This window comes from Pelophylax lessonae (genome assembly GCF_965119305.1).
Source record: "Pelophylax lessonae genome assembly, chromosome: 2".
NCBI classification, from domain to species: domain Eukaryota; kingdom Metazoa; phylum Chordata; class Amphibia; order Anura; family Ranidae; genus Pelophylax; species Pelophylax lessonae.
This window is the reverse complement of record NC_138769.1, coordinates 286,623,639-286,646,846: the sequence shown is the minus strand read 5'-3', so window position 1 is coordinate 286,646,846 and position 23,208 is coordinate 286,623,639. Positions and strand designations below refer to the sequence as shown.

The 23,208-nt window shown below is 43.7% G+C and overlaps 1 protein-coding gene across 1 annotated transcript in view; it reads right to left on the bottom strand.

Annotated features, from left to right (window-relative positions):
* The window catches only part of PM20D1 (peptidase M20 domain containing 1), a gene marked incomplete at its 5' end in the record, with an annotated part of 305,608 nt that overhangs the window by 180,805 nt on the left and 101,595 nt on the right, over positions 1 to 23,208 (bottom strand). The window contains one exon of the mRNA XM_082244535.1: positions 16,181 to 16,300. Within this exon, the coding sequence (XP_082100661.1) occupies positions 16,181 to 16,300 (120 nt within the window). The remainder of the gene's footprint in view (positions 1 to 16,180; positions 16,301 to 23,208) is intronic.

The window sequence follows — 23,208 nt, the reverse complement described above, 5'->3', positions numbered from 1 at the left end:
CTCCCAGAGATTCTCTTGATTCTCCCCCCTAAAGTGTATTTTGCATTTATGTTTTTAGTCCCTAAGTGCAGCACCTTACATTTCTCCACATTAAACCTCATTTGCCATGTAGCTGCCCACTCTTATGTTGTTCAGGTCATTCTGTAAGAATTCTAAATCTTGATGTGAAGTTATTGCCCTGCCTATTTTTGTGTCATCTGCAAAAACTGAGATTGAGCTAATGATCCTGTCCTTGATGCTATTTATGAATGAATTGAACAAAATTGGTCCTAGGACTGAGCCTTGGGGGACCCCACATACCACTCCAGACCAGTCTGAGTATGCGTTATTTATCACCGCCCTTTGGATACGCCACTTTAACTAGTTTTCTATCCAAGAACAAACCTTGTGGTCGATGCCTGCAGCCCTTAGTTTGCAAATTAAGCGTTTGTGGGGAACTGTATCGAATGCCTTAGCAAAATCCAGATACACCACATCCATAGGTCTCCCCCTATCGAGCTCACAGCTCACCTCCTCGTAGAATGTTAACAGATTGGTTTGACAAGAAGGTCCCGTGCTGATTACTGATGATACTGTTGACTTTAGCAAATTCTTGAATATAGTCCCTTACCATCCCTTCCAGTAATATACATACTATTGACATCAGGCTGACCAAACTATAATTTCCCTGGATATGCCTCTGCCCTTTTTTGAATATTGGTATCACATTAGCTTTCCTCCAGTCACCTGGTACAGTTCCTGTCAAAATACTATCTGCAAAGATCAGGAACAGTGGTCTAGATATAACATTACTGAGTTATTTGAGTACTCTCGGATGCACGCCATCAGGTCCTGGTGATTTATTTGTGTTAATGTTATCAAGCCTTTCCATGATTTTACCCTCTGTTAGCCATAGCGGCAAGTCCTGTGATGTGCTACCAACCATACAGTCATGGTCAGTATACCTCTCCTTTTCCTGTGTAAAGACTGAGGAGGAGAAGAAAGCATTCAGCACAGTTGCCTTCTCTGTGTCGTCTGTAACCATCCTCGCATCATCGTTAATAATGTGTACCATGTGCTCTGACCTTGATTTTTTGCTGTTGCTATATTTAAAGAATTTCTTAGGGTTCCTTTTACTTTCCCCTGCTATTTGTCTCTCGAAGTCGATTTTAGCCTTCTTGATTTTGTTTTTACATGTCTTATTTAATTCCTTGTACTGTAACTACATAATGCTTGTCCTAAATATTACAGTTTACTTAAAGACACTCTTTTTACATTACTCACTTCATTGGAGTTTATCCTGCAGATTTTGTACATCTATTGCTTCCAAACATTGTACTGCTGTCTACTTGATGTCTGTTGTACACATGCTAGGTTTATGTTTTTGTTGCCTGAATTATGTAACAAATCTATAACATCAGAACTCAGGGCTGCTGTTATAAATCACAGGGCCTCGTACAGCCTACCTGACAGGGCCCCTAACCGAAATTAGCAAAATAATATTTTTGCTAAAAATACACTAAAATCATTATTACTGGACAAAAATACAACATAATTTACTAAATTCCTGCTAGATTGAAAATATTAAAAATTTATTGAGTGGGGATGCAGCAACATATGCATAGAAAAATAATTTTAAAAAAATAATATAGTGAAAGGATTATGAGCGGGTTCACACCATAAAGGTACGGTGCATCAGGAAAGTATTCAGAGGGCCTTACTTTTTCCACATTTTGTTATGTTACAGCTTTATTCCAAAATGGATTAAATTCATTATTTTCCTCAATATTCTGCAAACAATACCCCATAATGACAATGTGAAAGAAGTTTGTTTGAAATCTTTGCAAATTTATTAAAAATAAAAACCAAACAAAAAAAAAATCACATGTACATAAGTATTCACAGCCTTTGCTCAATACATCGATGAAGCACCTTTAGCACCAATAACAACATCAAGTCTTTTTGAGCATGATGCTACAAGCTTGCTACAGCTATATTTGGGCAGTTTCTCCCTTTCTTCTTTGCAGGACCTCTTAAGCTCCATCAGGTTGGATGGGGAGCGTCAGTGCACAGCCATTTTTTCAGATCTCGTCAGAAATGTTCAATCGGGTTCAAGTCTGGGCTCTGGCTGGGCCACTCGAAGACATTAACAGAGTTGTCCCATAGCCACGCCTTTGTTATCTTGGCTGTGTGCTTAGGGTCGTTGTCCTGTTGGAAGATATACCTTTTCCCCAGTTCGAGGTCCAGAGCGCTGTGGATCAGGTTTTCATCAAGGATGTCTCTGTACATTGCTGCATTCCTTTTCCTTGATCCTGACTAGTTTCCCAGTTCCTGCCGCTGAAAAATATTCCCACAGCATGATGCTGCCACCACCATGCTTCACTGTAGAGATAGTATTGGCTAGGTGATGAACGGTGCCTAGTTTCGTCCAGACATGATGCTAGTGATTCAGGCCAAAGAGTTCAATCTTTGTTTTATCAGACCAGAGTGCCTTTTTGCAAACTCCAGGAAGGCTGTCATGTGCCTTTTACTGAGGATTGGCTTCCGTCTGGCCAGTCTGCCATACATGCCTGATTGGTGGGGTGCTGGAGAGATGGTTGTTCTTCTGAAAGGTTTTCCTCTCTCACTGGGAAAAACGCTGGAGCTCTGTCAGAGTGACCATCGGGTTCTTGGTCACCTCTCTAAGGCCCTTCTCTCCCAATCACTCAGTTTGGCCGAGCGGCCCGCTCTAGGAAGAGTCTTAGTGGTTCCAAACTGCTTCCATTTACACTGTGCTCATTGGGACTTTCAATGCTGCAGAGATTTTTCTGTACTCTTCCCCAGATATGTGCCTCCAAACAACCCTGCCTCAGAGGTCTACAGACAATTCCTTGTAATTCATGGCTTGGTATGTGCTCTGACATGCACTGTTAACTGTGGGACCTTATATAGACAGGTGTGTGCCTTTCCAAATCATGTCCAATCAACTGAATTTACCACAAGTGGACTCCAATCAAGTTGTAGAAACATCTTAAGAATATTCAGTGGAAACCGGATGCACCTGAGCTCAATTCTGAGCCTCATGGCAAAGGCTGTGAATACCTATGTAAATGTGATTTTTTTTCGTTTTTTATTTTTAATAAATTTGCAAAGATTTTAAACAAACTTCTTTCTTGTTGTCTTTATGGGGTATTGTTTGCAGAATTTTGAGAAAAATAATTAATTTATTTCATTTTGGAATAGGGCTGTAACATAACAAAATGTAGAAAAAGTGAAGCGCTGTGAATACTTTCTGGATGCACTGTACCTATTCTTTGCGTGTTTCCATGTGGTGAGTTTTACACAGACCATTCATTTCAAAGAGCTGGAATGTGCAAAACGTACTGGAGACTTAATTTTTAGGCCTCATGAACACTAAATGTTTTTACAGCTGCTATTTTTGGCGTCATTTTTTTTTTCTACAGCCAGTAAACTCCCCAGAATTTTATCCTATGTGTCCATGCACACATAGGCTGTTATCAGCAGTTTTTAGCAGGGGCGTTTTCTAGCTGAAAAAAAAACACCCAGAACTAGGGGGTTTTAAGAGGTGTTTTTCAGCTGTAAAAAAGCTCTAACTCTGATAAAAGATTAAAAATGCTGAAAAACACAGCTATTCTGCATTTATCAACGTTTTAAAGCCAGAAGCTTTTTGTGGGAATATAGTTTTGCTAAAAAAAGCTAAAAAACGCTACAGCTGAAAAACGCTACTGCAAAAAAGCTGAAAAACTCCTTCTACAGCTACAGCTTTCTACTGACATTTTGCTAACATCCAGTGTGCATGAGGCCTTAATGTGCGCCACACTAAATTGCATCATACTGCTGAACCACTTGTTTTGGTTGCTGTGAGCGCACCACCGTTTGCTAGATGTGTGGGGGTGTCACTAGGAATTAGTGCACATCTACAGAAGGTAGTGCATTTCATTGTAGTGCGGAAAAATGCAAGCGCTTGCGTGCCTTCCTGCATCACAAGTGGGGTGAACACTTCTGTGAATAATCTAAAGGTTATTATATGTAAGGAAACAGGACTGAAGGGATGGGACTGAAGTCTTAGATGCAATTGGACTAGTGGTGGGATTCAATCAGGAATCTTATAATGGTTCCAGATCTAGGCTATAGGTGATAGAAAATGGGGCACATTAACTAGATCAGTTAGTAAAATTGTTAAATAGAAGAAGATGAACACTGTACATGGATTTGCATGGAGTCTGTAGGGTGAAGACAGGGTAGGGGGGAGAAGAAGCAAAGTTGCATTGCATATAGAGGAATGGGAGGTTTGTAGCAGTGAACTGAAGAGTGCCATTCTGGGGGAGAGGAGTGGGAAGCCCAGATACATAAAAGAGCACTAAGCTGCACTGGTAGGAGAAAAAAGGCAACTACAGGAACGGAATGTAGCTGATCGGCTGTGACAGTAGCAGGGAGGCAGAGAAAGGGGGAGAGAGCAGATAAGAATATATATGCTGAGCAGTTAGAGCAGAAGAGAGACAGGATAAATCAGATGGCACAAGTACAGGAGTGATGGACTGCAATGAGACAACAGGGCACAATCAAAGAAATTAGGGATGGGGAGCAATAACAGAGTGAGTAGGGCAAGAATCTAAGGGAAAGAAGGGGGGATTAGAAACAAAGTTACAGAGGTAAATCAAAGTAAATATGACCGAGTCAGACTGGGAGAGTAGAATGAAGAGTGCACTTAACATTCAGAGCACAGAGCCAAACTGTGAGAGAATGACAGGAGGCTGTGGAGCTAAATGTAGCTTAGCAGCTGCAAATGTGCTTGTCAGCTGCCCGGGCTCCCCACTCTGGAGCTGATGGGATCGGGCCCCGTACAAAAGGGCTGGTGGTACCCCATTATTCAGCGGCCCTAATGGAACTTGATAACCAATAAAAGTAGACCTAATCGATAACTGGGTGACACTTTTGTTTTGGAAACGCATTGGGGAAGATTTAATAAAACGAGTGCACAAAGGATCTGGTGGAGCTCTGCATAAAAACCAATTAGCTTTTTAAACCTAGGAACCACATTGGCCTTGCACCATTCTAGTGGTACTGAGTTAGTCAATAAAGAGAGTCTCAAGAAATTAGAAACAATTGCTTTTAAATAACATAGCTCAACTCTTTGAGGACATGTGGGTGTAAGCCATCTGGTCCAGGTGCTTTATTGATCTTTATTTTGTCTAAAGGTGTTTACATTTTTTTATTTCAAAGCTTAATTGTCAGGTTTTATGCTCAAAGCCTATTTCAACAAGCTGAAGTTAGAAACTGATTGGTTACTACAAACAGCTGCACTGGATTCTGAGTGCTCCATTTTTAGTAAATCTCCGCCATTGTATCAAATAATTTCCAAGTTCTTTTCATAACAAAATACTATTATTTTTTCTCATTCTTGAGGTGGACACAGCATCCCCAGGGAGTCAGTACTTGGTGCTGTTTGCACCACCTTAGTCAAAGCCCAGAGCTCAATACAATTGAGAATCTGTGCCATGATTTGAATATGGCTGTACATAAACATCCCTTGTAATAAAGAAAGGATGACCAGTCCTCTTTATGGAATCTCTCCTCTACCAATAAAAATTTCTTGATCTCTGGTCCTCCAAGATCATAGAGCAAACAGAGATGATCTGGTCTCTGGTAACCTCTATAGCAAGCCTTACGAACCATCAGATCATTTCTCAGGTGCGCCAGTAAAAACATTATGCCTGATAAACAGCAGCGGATCGACTCCCCCCCCCCCCCCCCGCTTCTTCTGAAAGCGATCCAGCAGCTAATTAGCCGTTCGGACCGCTTTTATGAAAATGCTGGGTTGATTAATAATTTCTTCTCTTCAGTCTTTAAATAATTTCTTCTCTTCAGTCTTCGCAAAAGAATTGGGGGGCTACACTAACCCAGCTTGTGAGGCCAAACAAAACAACACACCTCAGGAAGTACCGCCATGGCTAACAGAAGATAGACTTAGAACTAAACTAGAGAAACTTAAAGCGGAGTTCCACCCTGGGAAAGTTTTTTTCATAAAAATACCCCAGGACAGTCAGGGCTAGTGCATTCCACAATGGCTAGCCTCTGATCTGTCCCGGGTTGCACTTACCTTTTAGAAGAAATACTTACCTTGAAAATGTATTGTCCAGCGCTGCCATCTCAGGTGTGGGCAGCTTGAAGCCAGCGCGATCCTCTTCTGTGTCCTCTTCCGTCTTCTTCGGTCCCACGATGCACTGCACCGGCCCCGCCGTCACTTCCGGTGCCGCAGCGTCATCCCTGCACAGCTTCTGGGCATGCCCAGAAGCTGTTTAGCAAGGTAGGATGGCGCCTGCACCGGATCGGGGACGGTGCAGGCGCATTGATTCCTGGGAGCGATGACGTTCAGCTCCCAGGAATCATTGCAAGCCAGGAAGTGACGAATCGCCGTGGCCGCCGAGGAGAGGAAGAGGAAGTAAGGTAAGTATATTTTCTTCTAAACATGGTAAGTAAAAAAAAAAAAAAAAATTGCGATTATCCATTTGTTTTTCAGGTGACCCGGAGCAAGAAGATGGAGGTTAAGTATAATTTTAGGGTGGAATTCCGCTTTAAGATAAATAAATCACCGGGACCGGATGGCTTGCACCCTAGGGTTCTTAAAGAGCTCAGCCAGGTGAGGAGGATAGTTTACAGACGGGTATGGTGCCAGCTGATTGGAAAAAAGCCAACGTGGTACCAATATTTAAAAAAGGGCCAAGATATATCCCTGGTAACTATAGGCCGGTCAGCCTAACATCAGTAGTCTGCAAGATTTTGGAGCGGATGTTAAGGTACCACATACAAGACTTTATTAATGAAAATGGTATTATTAGCAATTATAAAATTGGCCCTACTATGTATGTATGAATGTGAGTTAGGGACCTTAGATTGTAAGCTCCTTGAGGGCAGGAACTGATGCGAATGTGCAATTTATATGTAAAGCGATGCGTAAATTGACTGCGCTATATAAGAACCTTAAATAAATAAAATTAGTAGTAATCAGCATGGATTCATAAAAAACGTTCTATGATGAAGTGAGCTGCCACCTAGATAAAAGGTAAGCCTGTGGATGTAGGGTATCTAGACTTTGCAAAGGCTTACTGTTCAAACTAAGGTAGGTATGGACCATAATGTGAGTACCTGGATAGAGAACTGGCTCCAGGGGAGAGTGCAAAGGGTGGTGATTAATGGGGAGTACTCGGAATGGGCGGGTGTGGAAAGTGGGGTCCCCCAGGGTTCTTAAAAAAGAGAGAAAGGAGGCGCAAACACCTAGTGCATTACCCGTGGTACACTGTTAATAATTTTAATAAAATGCCAAATGCATACTCACAGACATGAAGATAATAAAAGCGTGTTACAAGAATCCACCATGCATAAACAGGAACATGTCCTTGAAGTCAGGACCGCTAACGTGTTTCGGGAGTCAAGCTCCCCAGGGTTCTGTCCTGGGGCCAATCATGTTAAATTTATTCATAAATCACAGAGTTACATAGTTAGTGAGGTTGAAAAAAGACATCAGACCATCCAGTTCAACCTATGATGTGTGTGTGTGTCTACTGTTAACCACACAATGTATACCCCTGTATGTTGTGTTCTTTAAAGGTGCCCATCTAATAGTTTTTTGAAACTATCAATGCTCCCTGCAACTGTTTGCGGAAGAGAATTCCACATCCTTACTGTTCTTACAGTGAAGAACCCCCTGCATATTTTAAGGTTAAACCGCCTTTCCTCTAGTTTTAGTGAGTGGCCACGCATCTTATTGTATTTCCTTTCTCTGAATAGGTTTTTCCATATGCTAGGGTTTCCAGTACAATATTTGTACATTGATATCATATCCCCCCTCAATCGTCTCTTCTTCAGAGAGAATTCAGTGCTTGTAGTCTTTCCTCATAGCTGATGTCCTCCATTCCCCTAATTATTTTTGTTGCTCTTCTCTGGACTTTCTCCAGTTCCAGCACATCCTTCCTGAGGACCGGTGCCCAGAACTGGACAGCATACACCAGCTGTGGCTGGACCAGAGTCTTGTATAGTGGGAGAATAATCTCTTTATTTCTGTAGTGAATCCCCTTTTTTATACATCCCAGTATTCTGTTGGCTTTGCTTGCAGCGGCTTGACATTGCATGACACTGCCAAGCCTGTTGTCTACCAGTACCCCCAGGTCCTTTTCCATCCTAGACTCACCCAGAGGTCCGCTTGTAAGGTTTCCACATCCTGCCCAGAAGATATTGGCATGCTTAGTTTAGTATCATCTGCAAATACTGAGATTTTGCTCGATATCCCCTCCTCTAGATCATTTATGAATAAATTAAACAGGATTGGCCCCAGGACAGAACCCTGGGGGACCCCACTTTCCACACCCGCCCAATCCGAGTACTCCCCATTAATCACCACCCTTTGCAACCTCCCCTGGAGCCAGTTCTCTATCCAGGTACTCACCTTATGGTCCATACCTACCTTCCTTAGTTTGAACAGTAAGCGTTTGTGGGGAATGGTGTCAAAGGCCTTTGCGAAGTCCAGGTACACCACATCCACAGGCTTACCTTTATCTAGGTGGCAGCTCACTTCATCGTAGAAGGTTAATAAATTGGTTTGGCAAGAACGATTTTTCATGAATCCATGCTGATTACTACTAATAATACCGTTTTCATTACTAAAGTCTTGTATGTGGTCCCTTAACATCCCCTCCAAAATCTTGCAGACTACTGATGTTAGGCTGACCGGCCTATAGTTACCCGGGATATATCTCGGCCCCTTTTTAAATATTGGTACCACGTTGGCTTTTTTCCAATCAGCTGGCACCATACCCGTCTGTAAACTATCCTTAAAGATCAAGAATAATGGTCTGGCAATCACCTGGCTGAGCTCTTTAAGAACCCTCGGGTGCAAGCCATCTGGTCCCGGTTTCTCTAGTTTAGTTCTAAGTCTATCTTCTGTTAGCCATGGCGGTATTTCCTGAGGTGTGTTGTTTAGTTTTTCCTTACAAGCTGAGTTAGTGTAGCCCCCCGATTCTTTTGTGAAGACTGAAAAGAAGAATTTAACACTACCGCCTTTTCCCTGTCCTCTGTGGCCAAAACTCCCTTATCGTCTTTTATGGGGCCAATGTGTTCTGGCCTCGCTTTCTTACTGTTTATATACTTAAAGAATTTCTTGGGGTTCTTTTTACTCTCTTCCGCTATATGTCTCTCGTGTTCTATTTTAGCCGCCCTGATTTCGTCTTTACATTTCTTATTACACTCTTTGAATGCTTGAATACTGCCAATGACCCCTCAGTCTTGTATTTTATAAGGCCTTTCCTTTAGCATTAATATGCATTTTTATGTTGGAGTTTAGCCACCCAGGGTTTAGTTTTGCTCTTTTAAATTTATTTCCCTTTGGAATGCACTGGTCAATCCCTTTGTTAAGTATGCTTTTGAAGGGTTCTATCCCATTTGATATTTTCTAGCACAGAGCACAGTTTTGGGAAATTGGCTCTTTTGAAGTTCAGTGTCCTTATATTGCCCTTGTGTTTCCTATTTCTGTAATTAACACTGAAACTAATTAACCTATTTGGTAATCAGTAGGTCAAGAACCGCATTGTTTCTTGTCGGTGCATTCACCATCTGACCCATGAAATTGTCCTTCAAAACATTTAGGAACTGCCGAGCCTTGGCTGAACGCGCAGTTCCTTCTGCCCAGTCTATATCTAGATAATTAAAAGTCCCCCATTATAATGACATTTCCCATCCTTGCTGCCAATCCTATTTGTAAAAGGAGGTCTGCCTCCCCCTCCTTCCTCAGGTTGGGGGGCCTATAGCATATGCCCAATATTACTTTCCCCACAGTGCTTTCCCTTTGAAGTTCCTACCCATAGGGATTCTGCCTCGTCCATAGCTCCATTATTAATATCATCCCTCATATTTACCTGTATACTGTTCTTAATATACAGACACACCCCTCCCCCTTTTTTACCTTCTCTATCTCTGCGATAAAGGGAATACCCTTGAATGGTCGCCATCCAGTCATGAGAGCTGTCAAACCAAGTCTCTGTTATCCCCACAAAATCTAAGTCCTCCACAAACATCAGCAGCTCCAGCTCTCCCATCTTGTTAGCCAGGCTTCTGGTATTGGTATACAAGCCTCGTAATCGGTTTATCGGTGATCGGTTACAAATATCCTCATTTGATGTTTTTAGGCTGCTCTTGTGATTTCTCCCCATACCCCTCCTGGGTTTAGGAGCTCCAAACACCCTACCACTAATGTCCCCATTTCTGCCCTCTGGATCTTGCTTTCCACTGGCTAATTCTACATCTGTCCCCTCCCCCCCATCACCTAGTTTAAAAGCCCCTCTAACTTTTCGGCCATCTTCTCACCCAGTACGGCTGCACCCTCCCCATTTAGGTGAAATCCGTCCCTACCATAGAGCTGGTGGCCGACTGAGAAGTCGGCCCAGTTCTCCAGGAACCCGAAACCCTCCTTACTACACCAGCTCCTCAGCCTCACTGGTGTGGCTAGAGGTACAGGTAGTATTTCTGAAAATACTACCTTGGAGGTCCTACTCCTCAACTTAGCGCCTAAGTCCCTGAAATCGTTTAGGACTCTCCATCTTCCTCTGCCTATGTCATTGGTACCCACGTGTACCATGACAGCTGGGTCTTCCCCAGCCCCACCCAGTAATCTGTCCACCCGATCCGCGATGTGCCGAACCCGAGCGCCCGGTAAACAACAGACTGTTCGGCGCACACGGTCTTTGTGACAGATTGCACTGTCTGTCCTTCTAATAATTGAGTCCCCTACCACCAGCACCTGTCTTTCCTTTCCTTTTCTCCCGGCCTCACTGGAGGAGTTCTTCCCCTGGCAGCTAGGGGGCGTCGCTCTGCTCCAGCAATGCTGGTCCCTGACTAGTTTCCCCAACATCACGCAATGGGGCTTATCTATTGGGGTGCTCCAGCCCAGGATCAGGCTCCTTGCCATGTCCCCTTCTACCCCTCCTAACTGTCACCCCTCTACTCTGCTCTGATGCCTGCACCTCCAATACTCCGCCCACCTCTGTGCAGGCCACAACCTGCATCTGACTGGTACGGTCCTGGCTCTCCTTCAGTATGGACATTTGGCTCAGTGTTGCCAGCTGCTTCCCTAGATTCAGGACTTGAGCTTCCAGGGAAGCAACGTGCTTACATTTTGCGCATTTGTATTCGCCCTCGATCGCATAATCGAGGAACGCATACATATCACAAGATGTACACTGAGTCGCATCTACACACCCGCCAGGCATTGTACCTACTAATCTAATGGGGATTTAGTAATTAAAGTCTGTCCTGTGTGGCTGTTTCCTGACTTCCTAACTCTACCTTCTCACCCTCTGGTACTCCGCTACACTCACTTGACACTTAGTCGCACCACACTCTCAGACGCACAACACTCCCAGACGCACAACACTCCCAGACGCACAACACTCCCAGACGCACAACACTCTCAGACGCACAGCACTCTCAGACGCACAGCACTCTCAGACGCACAGCACTCACACTCAGGCACTTACAGTTATTCCCAAATGCTCAGGTACCGCTAGGTTCTCGCAGATGCTCAGATACTACTTTACACCCACAGTTTAGTCAGTCAGTTACAGTCACAGTCCCAGTACAGTTACAGTACAGCTACAGTATAGCTAGCTACAGTCACAGTACGGTCACAGTACAATCACAGTACAGTCAGGGCACAGCTATAGTCACAGTCCAGTCACAGCACAGTAACAGTCAGTCACAGTTCCTTCTGACTTCACCCCCAGCAGCTTAACAGCTGATCAGCTGATTGGTCACCTACTCACGTCCTGTTCCTTCTTCAGTCCCTCCGGGTCCTCCGCCGCTGCAGGTATCAAGGTATTAGGTACTGTCAAATCTACTGCTTGTCTGCCCTGGTCTGTCCTCGTCTGATGGAAGATCCTGCAGCCTCCCCCTGTCAGTCTCTCTACGCACTGTCTGTGCCTGTCTGTGTGATCCCCCTCCCCCTCACTCAGCCAAACAGCTGATTCAGCACACTCCCGTTTCTGCTGTCTCCTGTCCGGTCAGTCAGTCCCCGCACGCCACCAGTACTGTTCCCACCGCCTGGTGTCTGTCACGTTGTGTCTGCAGTCCCCCTTCAGTCACTGGCTGTCTGAGTCTCCTGATCTAGAGGAGGGGATATCTAGTACAATCTCAGCATGCCAATATCTTCTATGCAGGATGTGGAAACCTTACAAGAGGACCTGAAAAAAATAATGGGGTGGGCAACTACATGGCAGATGAGGTTTAATGTTGAAAAATGTAAAGTAATGCACTTGGGTGCCAGAAACCAGAAAGCAAGCTACTCACTAGGGGGGGAACCTCTGGGTGAATCTAAGATGGAAAAGGACCTGGGGGTACTAGTAGACAACAGGCTTGGCAGTGGCATGCAATGCCAAGCCGCTGCAAGCAAAGCCAACAGAATACTGGGATTTATAAAAAAGGGGATTCACTCCAGAAATAAAGAGATTATTCTCCCACTCTACAAGACTCTGGTCCGGCCACATCTGGAGTATGCTGTCCAGTTCTGGACACCGGTCCTCAGGAAGGATGTGCTGGAACTGGAAAGAGTCCAGAGAAGGGCAACAAAAACAATTAGGGGAATGGAGGACATCTGCTATGAGGAAAGACTACAAGCACTGAACTTATTCTCTCTGGAGAAGAGACGATTAAGGGGGGATATGATATCAATGTACAAATACTGTACTGGCAACCCTAGCATAAGGAACAAACTATTTAGAGAAAGGGAATACAATAAGAAACTTGGCCACTCACTAAAACTAGAGGAAAGGCGGTTTAACCTTAAAGTACGTAGGGGGGTTTTCACTGTCAGAGCAGTAAGGATGTGGAATTCTCTTCCGCAAACAGTCGTATCAGCAGGGAGCATCGATAGTTTCAAAAAACTATTAGATAGGCACCTTAAAGACCACAACATACAGGGCTATACAATGAACGGTTAACAGCAAACACACACACACATCATAGGTTGAACTGGATGGACTGATGTCTTTGTAACTATGTAACTATGTAATAGCTTCAGCCATAACCCCCAGTAAACCACTTACATTTATATACACATTGCGGCCGGCAAGTGGTTATATGTTACTAGTCTGCATCTAGGCAGCTGGATTAGGCCTCATTTTGAAAAGGAAACACTGCATGCACCTTTTTATCCCCAAAATCCATATTTAAATTGTATATACTGTATGTCACAGAAAAAGCTAGACATTATAAACAGTATATAGGCAATCTGTTGTAGACTGCATTTGCAAAGTCACATGACCCACACCATAAAGAGTAAATCTTTCACATGAAAAACAAAGGACTATTGCACAGACAGCGATTACATGAATAAATGTAAGCAAAACTGTCATGAATGGCTTTCATTCATCACCGCTTACTTACTATTGTGATGCTGTCATTGGCTTACAGTTATCACATGATACCTGGGCAAATCACAACACCCTGCACCACTATTACTTATAACAGTGATCATCCATGTGTTAAAAAAAAAAAAAACATCACCCATCACCCCAAGAGTAATACAATGTGACTGTGGTGACATTGAACTACTCTGGATGACAGTATGTAAAAAAAAAATAATAATAATCTTTAAATAATTGAATTATTAGTAAAAAATGTGTTTATTCCTGTCTTCTTAACATAGGTAATCCCAGTTTTTTTTATTTTTAGTGCTGGCAAGAAGTACTCTTCATGGAAAAATTGCAGCCAAGAAGCCATATCTCCCACATAGAAACAAGGCTAAGCGACTTAGCTATGCACAAAAACAGGAACTGGGGTGCAGAAAAATGCCAGCAGGTGCTCTGGACTGATTAATCAAAATATGAAATATTTGGAAGTATTAAGAGGCAGCTTGTTCATTGAAGGGCTGGAGAGCAGTACACTAATAAATGTCTACAGGCAATAGGGAAGCATGGTCAAGTCAAGCACCCTTGCAAGTTTGGGGCTGCAGTTCTGCAAATGGAGTTGGAGATTTGGTCAGGGTCAATGGTATCCTCAATGCTAAGAAATACAGGCAGATACTCAACCATGCCATACCATCAGGGAGGTGTGTGATTGGCCCCAAATTTATTCTGAAGCAAGATAATGACCCCAAGAGTACAGCCAATGTCATTAGGAACTATCTTCAGCATAAAGAACAATGAGTCCTGGAAGTGATAAATTGGCCCCCACAGATCCGTGATCTCATCATCATTGAGTTTGTCTGGGATTATATGACAAGACAGAAAGATTTGGGGCAGTCTACATTCACAGAAGATATGGTTAGTTCTCCATGATTTTTAAACAACCTACCTGGTGAGTTCCTTCAATAACTGTGTGCAGAATTGAAGCACTGATGCTGTTTTGAAGGTAAACGGTGTTCACACCAAATATTGATATGATTTGGATTTCTCGAATGTTAATTTTCTTTCCATTTAGTTAGTTGATAAAAATAAACTACAAACACGTCTATTTCTTTAGTATTCCTAATTTACAGCATTTTGTTACATCTGCCTAAAACTGCACAAATTTATATAGTATATATGAAAAAGTATTAAAAAAAAATGCAAAGGGTGGGGTCCTAAAGCTGACCCTAACAGCCAGCAACTCATAGTTCTGCATCACAATACAGAAGAGTGAACAAGGGGGGGGGGGGGGTACAGGCAATACCAACCAAACTGCTATGCACCACAATACAGTACTGTACATCTGTACATATAGCACTAAATAGCGAGCAATGTATACCAGCAACTATTTTTCCCTGTAAACACAGCTGTTTCTATCTACTTTTATGGTCCTCAAACTCGCAAAGGCCTGCTGGGAACCCTGAATTTTATAGGGAGGGGGCTGGCATATAAGAAAACCCTTAATATTGGCCCTTCTAAGTCACCTGACAACTGTTCAAAGGGTAGGGAGTGCATTACTGGTAATTGGTTTATATGGAGGCAAATAAATGCATAAGTTTGCCATTTTTCCTGAAGGGGGAACTCAATAAAGCTATGATGACAGTTATATTTTGGCTAGTTTCACTAAGATCTACCTGCCTCCAATTCCTGCAAGCATTTGCTCCCGTGTCAGTAATAACACTGACATGTGCACCAATTTCAGATATTTCTTTGTATCGCCACTCGCTGTGGCAGTGACAAATTCTTAAAGAATTATCACCAGTTGCCTGATTAGTAAACAGAAGTTAATTAAGACCAGATATGGTCCGGTGTATGGAGAGTGGTGCATGTGCATGGGAGATTTCCAGGCTAAACGTTGAATATAAACAAAAAGGAACCAGAGATATTGGTGATGTCTTTACATAAATATGGCAATGCACATACTTGACTTGTGTCACTGGGTGGGCAGAGCCTGATGAGGAACTGAGTTCCCCATCTGGTCCAACTTTTGATTGGCAGCACATGGCAGTGGGCATACTAGACTGATTAGCGACTATGGATCCAACCACATACTCTGCACTGGCAATAACCAGCAAGGCAGACCTGATAGAGAACAAGACTGTCAGTTCCTCATCATGCTTCGCCTATTACCTACTTCTACAAAACTCCTTGCCCATGCGCCTGTCAGAGTGATGGGCACAATAGCCAAGGAGGGAGGTAGTGAAAGCAAGGAGTGTCCAGTATGGACACTGACCTCAGTGTAAACACCTGTGTGTGTCTATATATAACACCCCTATGAATCTCCCACAGATATTATTTGTCTGAAGGGCAGCCAGGCCAAACTCTAGTTTCAAGCAGTACCAGTTATGGACAAGGCTCTTTTATGCTTTTGGACAATTCTTTAAGCGTTGAATGCTGAAGACTTTGTGGGAAGCTTTACTGCTTGAAGAAAGCAGAGTATAAACTAGCCATCCACTGGAGGGATAATTATTCAGTGTCATCTTTTGCAGGGAGTCCTTTAGATCTTTTTCTGTGATGCAACAGTCGCTTTAATGTCTAATTATGATGAAAATCACAGCAAGTCTTAGGAACAAGTATCTTAGGATAAACATGACAAAGTAATTGTAAAGAAGTCAGTGTTAGTATTTAATAGGGGATATGGCTTTCTAATTTGATAGCAGTTTTGAAAAACAAGAAACCTTGCATCATGTTTACTCTTTACTATGTCTGAAAGGGTGGTTTCCACATACAGTGACAGTTAATTACTTTCTGTACATACTGTAGCTTTTTACCTGGATACAGCTGCTGCAAGGATCCCAATGCTAGTCTCGGCAGGAGGCATTGAAGAATGGCCAGGTGGCTTGTTTACAGTCAGGTTGAGTGTGATGGATCCCTTTTCAGAGGTGCCGACTCTAAAGAAACAGAGTATGTGTATATAGAAAACAAATTATAGGTGCCATTGAATAAAAAAAGACATGGCAAAATTCACTAAAAAATATGGTAACTGACATTCTGTCTATTTGGCTACTAATATTGTCTATATGGTAACTGACATTTTACCTGCATAAGTTACAGTTAATGTTCTTTTGCTGTGTGGCCCCTTATTTAGCAGTAGAAATGGAAAAATCAGTACTGAACAAGTATCTGTAATTTCATAGCACTGATAGGCCTCTTATTTTAAGGTTTTAGCAGAGCGGATGATACCGTTTTTTTACAGATCTTTTTACAGAAAACGGGAGTTAGACTTCCCAGTAACTATTTCCCTGAGTCTTCCAAGAAAGCCAATGAGAGATAGGCACCTCCTCCAACAGGAACAGGAAACACATCACCAAATACACTTTAAAAGGAAGTCCCTCTGCTGAACTGGTCAGTTGTAACCACTTGCCGACCGCCACCAGTACATACTGTATACTGTATACTGTGGCAGGTCGGATCTTTTTTCCGCAAAACAACATAACTGTACATTGCTTCACGGGACCGCGAGTGGGGGCACGCAAGCGCCCATTTGCCACAGGGGAAGCTGATCTGCGGGTCCGGTGGCTGCGATTGTAATACGGCAGACCGCTGTTCTGTCAGTAATGAACACAGGGCTCCTGCATCCCTCCTATTTAGGAACACAGGTCCCTGTGTTCATTCCCCACACAGTTAGAAAGCACCCCCTAGGGACACATGTAACCCTTTGATCACCCCTGGTGTTAACCCCTTCCCTGCCAGTGTCATTAGTACAGTAACGATGCATATTTTTAGCACTGATTACTGTAATAAATGTCACTGGTCCCCCTAAAAGTGTAAAAAATGTCAGTTATGTATCCGATCTGTCCGTCGCAATGTCGTAGTCCCGCTAAAATTGCTGTAAGCAGAGGAAGCTCAGAAATATATTTAAAAAGGCAGTTACTAGAGAATCGACAGCACCAAATTGAGATCCCACGTAGGCAACGGATACCTTACTAGGAGAGCCAAATGGCAAACCCCCTGAATAGAGGTGCGAACCAAAGAATGTGTAGCCAAAAGATGGTAAAAGAAGACTGCCAAGGCTGAAACCCTAGCCCTTGACGGTACCCAAGGCCAGGTGCTGCTCAACACCTTGATGGAGAAATGCCAAAAGCCGAGCCACCAAATGGGAATGGGGATGACCCCCATGAGACTCGCACCACGTCTTCCAGGCGCGATGGTAAATCTTCCTAGAGGTAGATTTTCAACCCCCTATCCTTCAGCACCTGGCTTTAAACAGCCAAGCCGTTAAGGCCAGCAATTGTAAGGCAGGATGGAAGATTGGCCCTTGGGCCAATACATCTTCTCTGAGAGGAAGTCTCCAAGGGGCATTGGCGACTAGACATACCAGATCGGTGTACCAAGACCGACAAAGCCAGTCTGGAGCCACTAGGATGAGCGGATCCCTTCTGCCCTGATCCTTCGCAGAAGACTCGGGAGAAGTTTTTGCGGGGGAAAGGCATATATCAGATGATTCGGTTCCCAAGGAGCCACCAGTGTGTCTGTGGCGTAGGCCAGAGGATCCTGAGACCTAGCCTCAATTTTATATGCCTTCCTGTTGAGACGAGAAGCCAACAGGTCCACCTCGGAAGTTCCCCACCGGAGACACAGCTGAACCTTAGAATGCGGGCTACCTCCCGAGCGGCCAGGACATTTCTTGTGCCCCTCGGTGATTGACATACGCAATAGTCGTGGCATTGTCCCATTGAATCTTAACCGGGCACACCTAAAAGGTGATTTGTCCAATGAGCCACACAAATCTTATTGTCCGAAGTTCCAGTATATTGATCGGTAGTCTTGACTCCTCCAGAGTCCAGACCCCTTGAGCACATCCTTGCCCAAAACACCTCCCCACCCGGACAGGCTGCGAACCATGGAGACCACCGTCCAGTACAGGGGAAGGAAGGATTTTCTCTGTCGAAGCGCTGGTGAGCAAAGCCACCATATCAGGGACCCTCTCGTATCCTGGCTCAACAGGATCAGATTGTCTAGCGACTGTGGATTCTTGCCCCACTTGGCAAGATTCTCTCTTTGCAGAGGCTTTGAGTAGTACTGTGCAAACGGAACCGCATCAAAGGCAGACACCATCAGGCATAGCACCCGCATGCAAGTTCTGAAAGATGACTGACTGCTGGACAACAGGAGCCAAATCGCATCACGCAGCTTTTGGAGTTTTTTCCCTGGAAGAAACACCCTGGCTGAAGCCGAGTTCAGAATCAGACCCAGATATTCGACCTTGGGGAACGGAACCAGAGCAGATTTTTGGAGGTTCAATTTCCAAATGAACTCCTGCAGAGTCCACACAGTAATTTCCAGATTATCCATTAGAGCTGACAGAAGAAGATTGTCCAGGTACCCAGTACCGCAAACCCCTGCTGCCACTACAATGCCAACACCGGTGCCAATACTTTTGTGAATACCCGAGGAGCTGAGGCGAGACCAAAGGGTAATGCCATGAATTAATAATGCTCCTCACCCACGGCAAAGCAGAGTAAAAGCGGATGACCTACATATATTGGAATAATAAATGAGGGAGAGGGAGGGGGATAAAGGGAATGGCGGGACTTTAAATGAGACTCGTGCGATTGAGTCTCCATCCCTAAATGCATAAGTATTAAAATAAGAACACATAGTGTTCAAAAAGGTTGGGACTTTATATGAGGTGCGCCCAGTATATAATGGTACATAAACCTGTGCTGGTAAGCACAAAGAAAGTAGATAAATTAACATAATGCGTTTATTAACAGATCCGTGGCGGGTAACAACAGTATATCTGAATGGAAAACACATGAAGAAAATTCATGAACTATATAATGAAACAATACATGATACAATACATGATATTTGAAGTATTGAAATAATGATCCAGTACATAAAAAATAAAAATAATAATAAAAAATAGCATATTTGATGTATGTATATAATGTAGATAATTTTCGGAAACAGATGATGGAGTGTATAGTAGAGCTTGCAGTTGTGGGTTGCCTTCTAATGCTCAACGCGTTTCGTGAAATAAAATTCACTTCATCAGGAGAGGCTTGGTCCCAATATCTGGAAGGGATATATATAGAAATAATACTGTATCCGAAAACAAGGGGGGGAAAAAAAGGGGGGAAAAAAGTAACTGAGAAAAAAACTTACAATTGAGTGTTAGCTGTCAGTGAGGCTGCGAGCCGTCCAGCAAAACATCCAGATGGGAACTGAGGGAGCAAAACCCATGCCCAGGCTAGAGCATAAGGCCCATGTAGGGGTATGAGGGTCTTCATAGGGGTCTGAGAGAATTCAGTTGGGAGGCAATTAGAGCTCTATAAAGATATATATAGGTAATATATATCAAAGGTTATGACTGTAAAATAACCATAAGTGATAGGACGGAATAAGGTGGGACTCAAGAGCAAGGTGTAAGGAGATAGAATAAATAAGTGTGCATATACAGTATATGTGGATAGCCCATGTAAGGTGAAAAGTTGTGGAAGAAAATCGAGCAGTGTAAATCATCACCACCAAGTAACATAGCATGGCCATCATTAATGGCCATTATATCAGTGCAAGAAAAAATCAAGTGAATGGAAAGCACCCCCAGTAAATAGTGACAAAAAATAAACAAAGTGCTATGACTATGGATAGTGATCGAAATACCAAATAGAAAATAAAAGAAAAAAAGAAGTGACCTACATGAGTATTCTCAGCAGTGCCTCAGCAGAGAAAGCTCCCAGCATCATGGTGCTATTCAAAGAAATGGGAAACCGTACAGGCCAACATCCGCTGCCCGGACCGGTCATCCTGTAAAGAATGCGATGAAATGTCACGTGTTGAGAACGCAGACGCCCGAGAGGACGTCACGTCACGCACGGAGTAGCGTGGCACCGATGCGCCGCGGCCGCCAATGAACCCCTGCCCCCACCCGGATGCAAGGTCGAGGTAGGGGAGGGATTAGGAATGGAGGTGGCAGGAGCACATCGCAGTTCCCAAGTGCACCGCGCAGGGACAACAGGAAAGAGCCTGTTGACATATATTGGAATATGAAGGTAAGCGTCCTTTGATGTGGAGATGCCACTAACGAACGAATGGACTCCATTTGGAACTTCTGTACCCACACAAAGTGGTTCAAAGTCCTGAGGTCCAGGATTGGACGTACCTTACCTTCTTTCCTGGGAACTGTAAACAAGTTTGACTAGAAACCTTGAAAACGTTCCAATTTTTGAACTAGAACAATCACCCCTTATAGTAGAAAGTCTTGCACAGCCCCAAAGTGATCCTGCAGGCGGTCTGGGGACAAAGGCAGGTTGGAAGGAAAGAACCTCACTGGAGGATAAGACCAAAACTCGATCTTGTAGCCAGACTGAATCAGCTTGTGGACTCTACTGTCTTGAATCAGGGAGGTCCATGGGTCCAGAAAGAAACAAAGACGTCCCCACCTCAAACAGGGGTGAAGGCACCCCTTCAGACAGAAGAGGGCTTGACTGCAGGTCTAGAAGAACCCGCTCTCGGCTTACCATACCAGGTCCTCTTTGAACCTCCGGAGGAGGTCGTGACAGACTTAGATTCTTTGTCTTGAGATCCTAAGAGACGAAAAGGCCGCATACAAGCCAAGAAAAAAAGGGGCCACATCTGCAATGAGACTCCTTACCCCTGGCAGCCTGTGGAAGAAGAGTACTCCCCCCCCCCCCCCCTGTAAGACCAATAATGATATCATCCATATCATGTGGCGAAGGACCACTGCTGTCATGGACAGCCTAAAAACTAAGAGAGCCGCATCCAGAGAAGCATCACAGACAAACTGCAACCCCTGGACCAACTGGTCCGCCATCTCCGCAAGGGCAGGGGGAAGCTCTTCCCCCTCCAGATCCTGGTGCAAAAGCTTTGCCCACTCTGTTAAAGTCTGGGACACCAATGCTATGGTGAACACCGGGCACAGAAAACATGTAGCGGACCAAAGTCTCGGCTCTCCTGGCAAAGGGGTCTTTAAAAGCCGGAGACTCCTCCACCGGATTAGAGTGGATTTATTCAGCCTGGAACCTGAGAATCCCCCACAGGTGGGACTGTCCACTTTTTTAACAGGGACTCTTCAAAGGGATACGGTCTGGTGAAACGTTTAGGCACCCACCTATTGCGTTTAGGTCACTGACTTGTGACTGCTCACAGGGTTCATTTTTATGCACTGCTTTTACTTGTTTCTGATAAAAGATAAAACAAAAAAAATAAAGCTTTGAGAACGTAATACACTATCTGGAGCTTCTTTCTCTATACCCTTGCCTTGGCGTTATGTGGTGAGAAAAGAGGAGGTGGAACCTGCTATTCACGGGGAACGAGGGGACCATACCAGGAGTGGGTACCTATCCTGGTCCTAGTGGCCAATCAAGTGGTGTTTGGTCATAGTGCTGTAAGGCATCTATGACCAACTACATTTAGTGAGTGAAGCATCTACTACCTTCATAGGGTGGAGAGTGACTGGCGCCATTTATTTATTTATTATAAGGCAGATCAACAGACCGGCATTGAGCACTTGCACCTATTTCCATTCTTGGCACAAAGAATCATTTAATTTGAACTGTGATCACTGAAAAGTCACGCTACACTTATATGGACTTTATTAAGCACAAGCACTTTATATATTTTTTTGCACAATGTTTGCACCATAATTGGACGGGATATAGTATTCATTTAAATATTGCCTATTTGCACTATACTTGATGCACATATATGTATTCCTTTTTTGTATATTTATTGGGTTACAAGAACTTTGCATTTATTTGAGAATTGAAAGTCATCACAGCATTCACAAACAGCAAGCGCACGAGTAGCCCCTATACAGTATTTAGTGGTTATTCAAACTAAAGCTTTTTCCTGCCTAGTGTCCTACTCCTGTATGGGGGCAGAATAACCCAATGGTTAAGATGATTCTGGAGCTGTGTCTGTCAATGAACAAAAGAGAAATGAGAAATCTCTCCACCGAAAAAGTTCAAGGGTAACAATCCCTCAGTAACTGGGATTTAACAGCCATGCAATTAAAATCAGTGACTGAAAGGCAGGGTGCAAGATCAGACCTTGAGACAGCATATTTGGCCAATCTTGTAAATATCACAGTGGGTCAGTAAGCAGTCGGATTAGACCAGCATACTAAGCCCTTCCGGGTGAGCATGAAAGCCCTGAGATCTGCACTAAGAATACGCTTTTCAGGTCCGATAGTACAACTTGGAAGTGGAATGTACATCATGGTGTTCTGGAGAGGATCACAATTTTCCTGGCTACAAACCATTCCACTTTCTTGTTGAGATGAAGCACCATCATGTCTATGTCCAGCATCCCCCAATGAAGACAGAGGATCTGCGACACCTCCTGATTGAGGGACCATTCTGCGGGACAGGATCCTAAGCACTGACACTCAGGCACCATGCTGGTTTTTTACATTGCACCACAGTTTGCACGGTTTTGATTAAATGTATTAAAGTTAATATTTTGTACAATTCTGTTACAATAGGTTACAGTTTTAACCTTATCTAAATATATATTTTCTTTTGTATGACCATGGCAGTTTCTCTGTTTAGAGGCCAAAATGAAAGGCAATGTTTTTTTTACTAAGTGGAGGTAAGGATTCTACCTCAGGGACATAAGTCTATGGAATGATCCACATCTGGCTAAGCAGAGGCTGGTATCTCTGAATCTGAATTCAAAAGGTAATACAGGGGAGGGAGATAAGGGCACTGTTTGCAGCCCATGTGGTCTGATTGTGTCACAAGCTGAGTACCTTACTACACAAGTCTTCCATAGTGGTAGAAAACACTTCTACCACAAGGTATTGCAGACTAGATGGCAAAATGAATGCCTC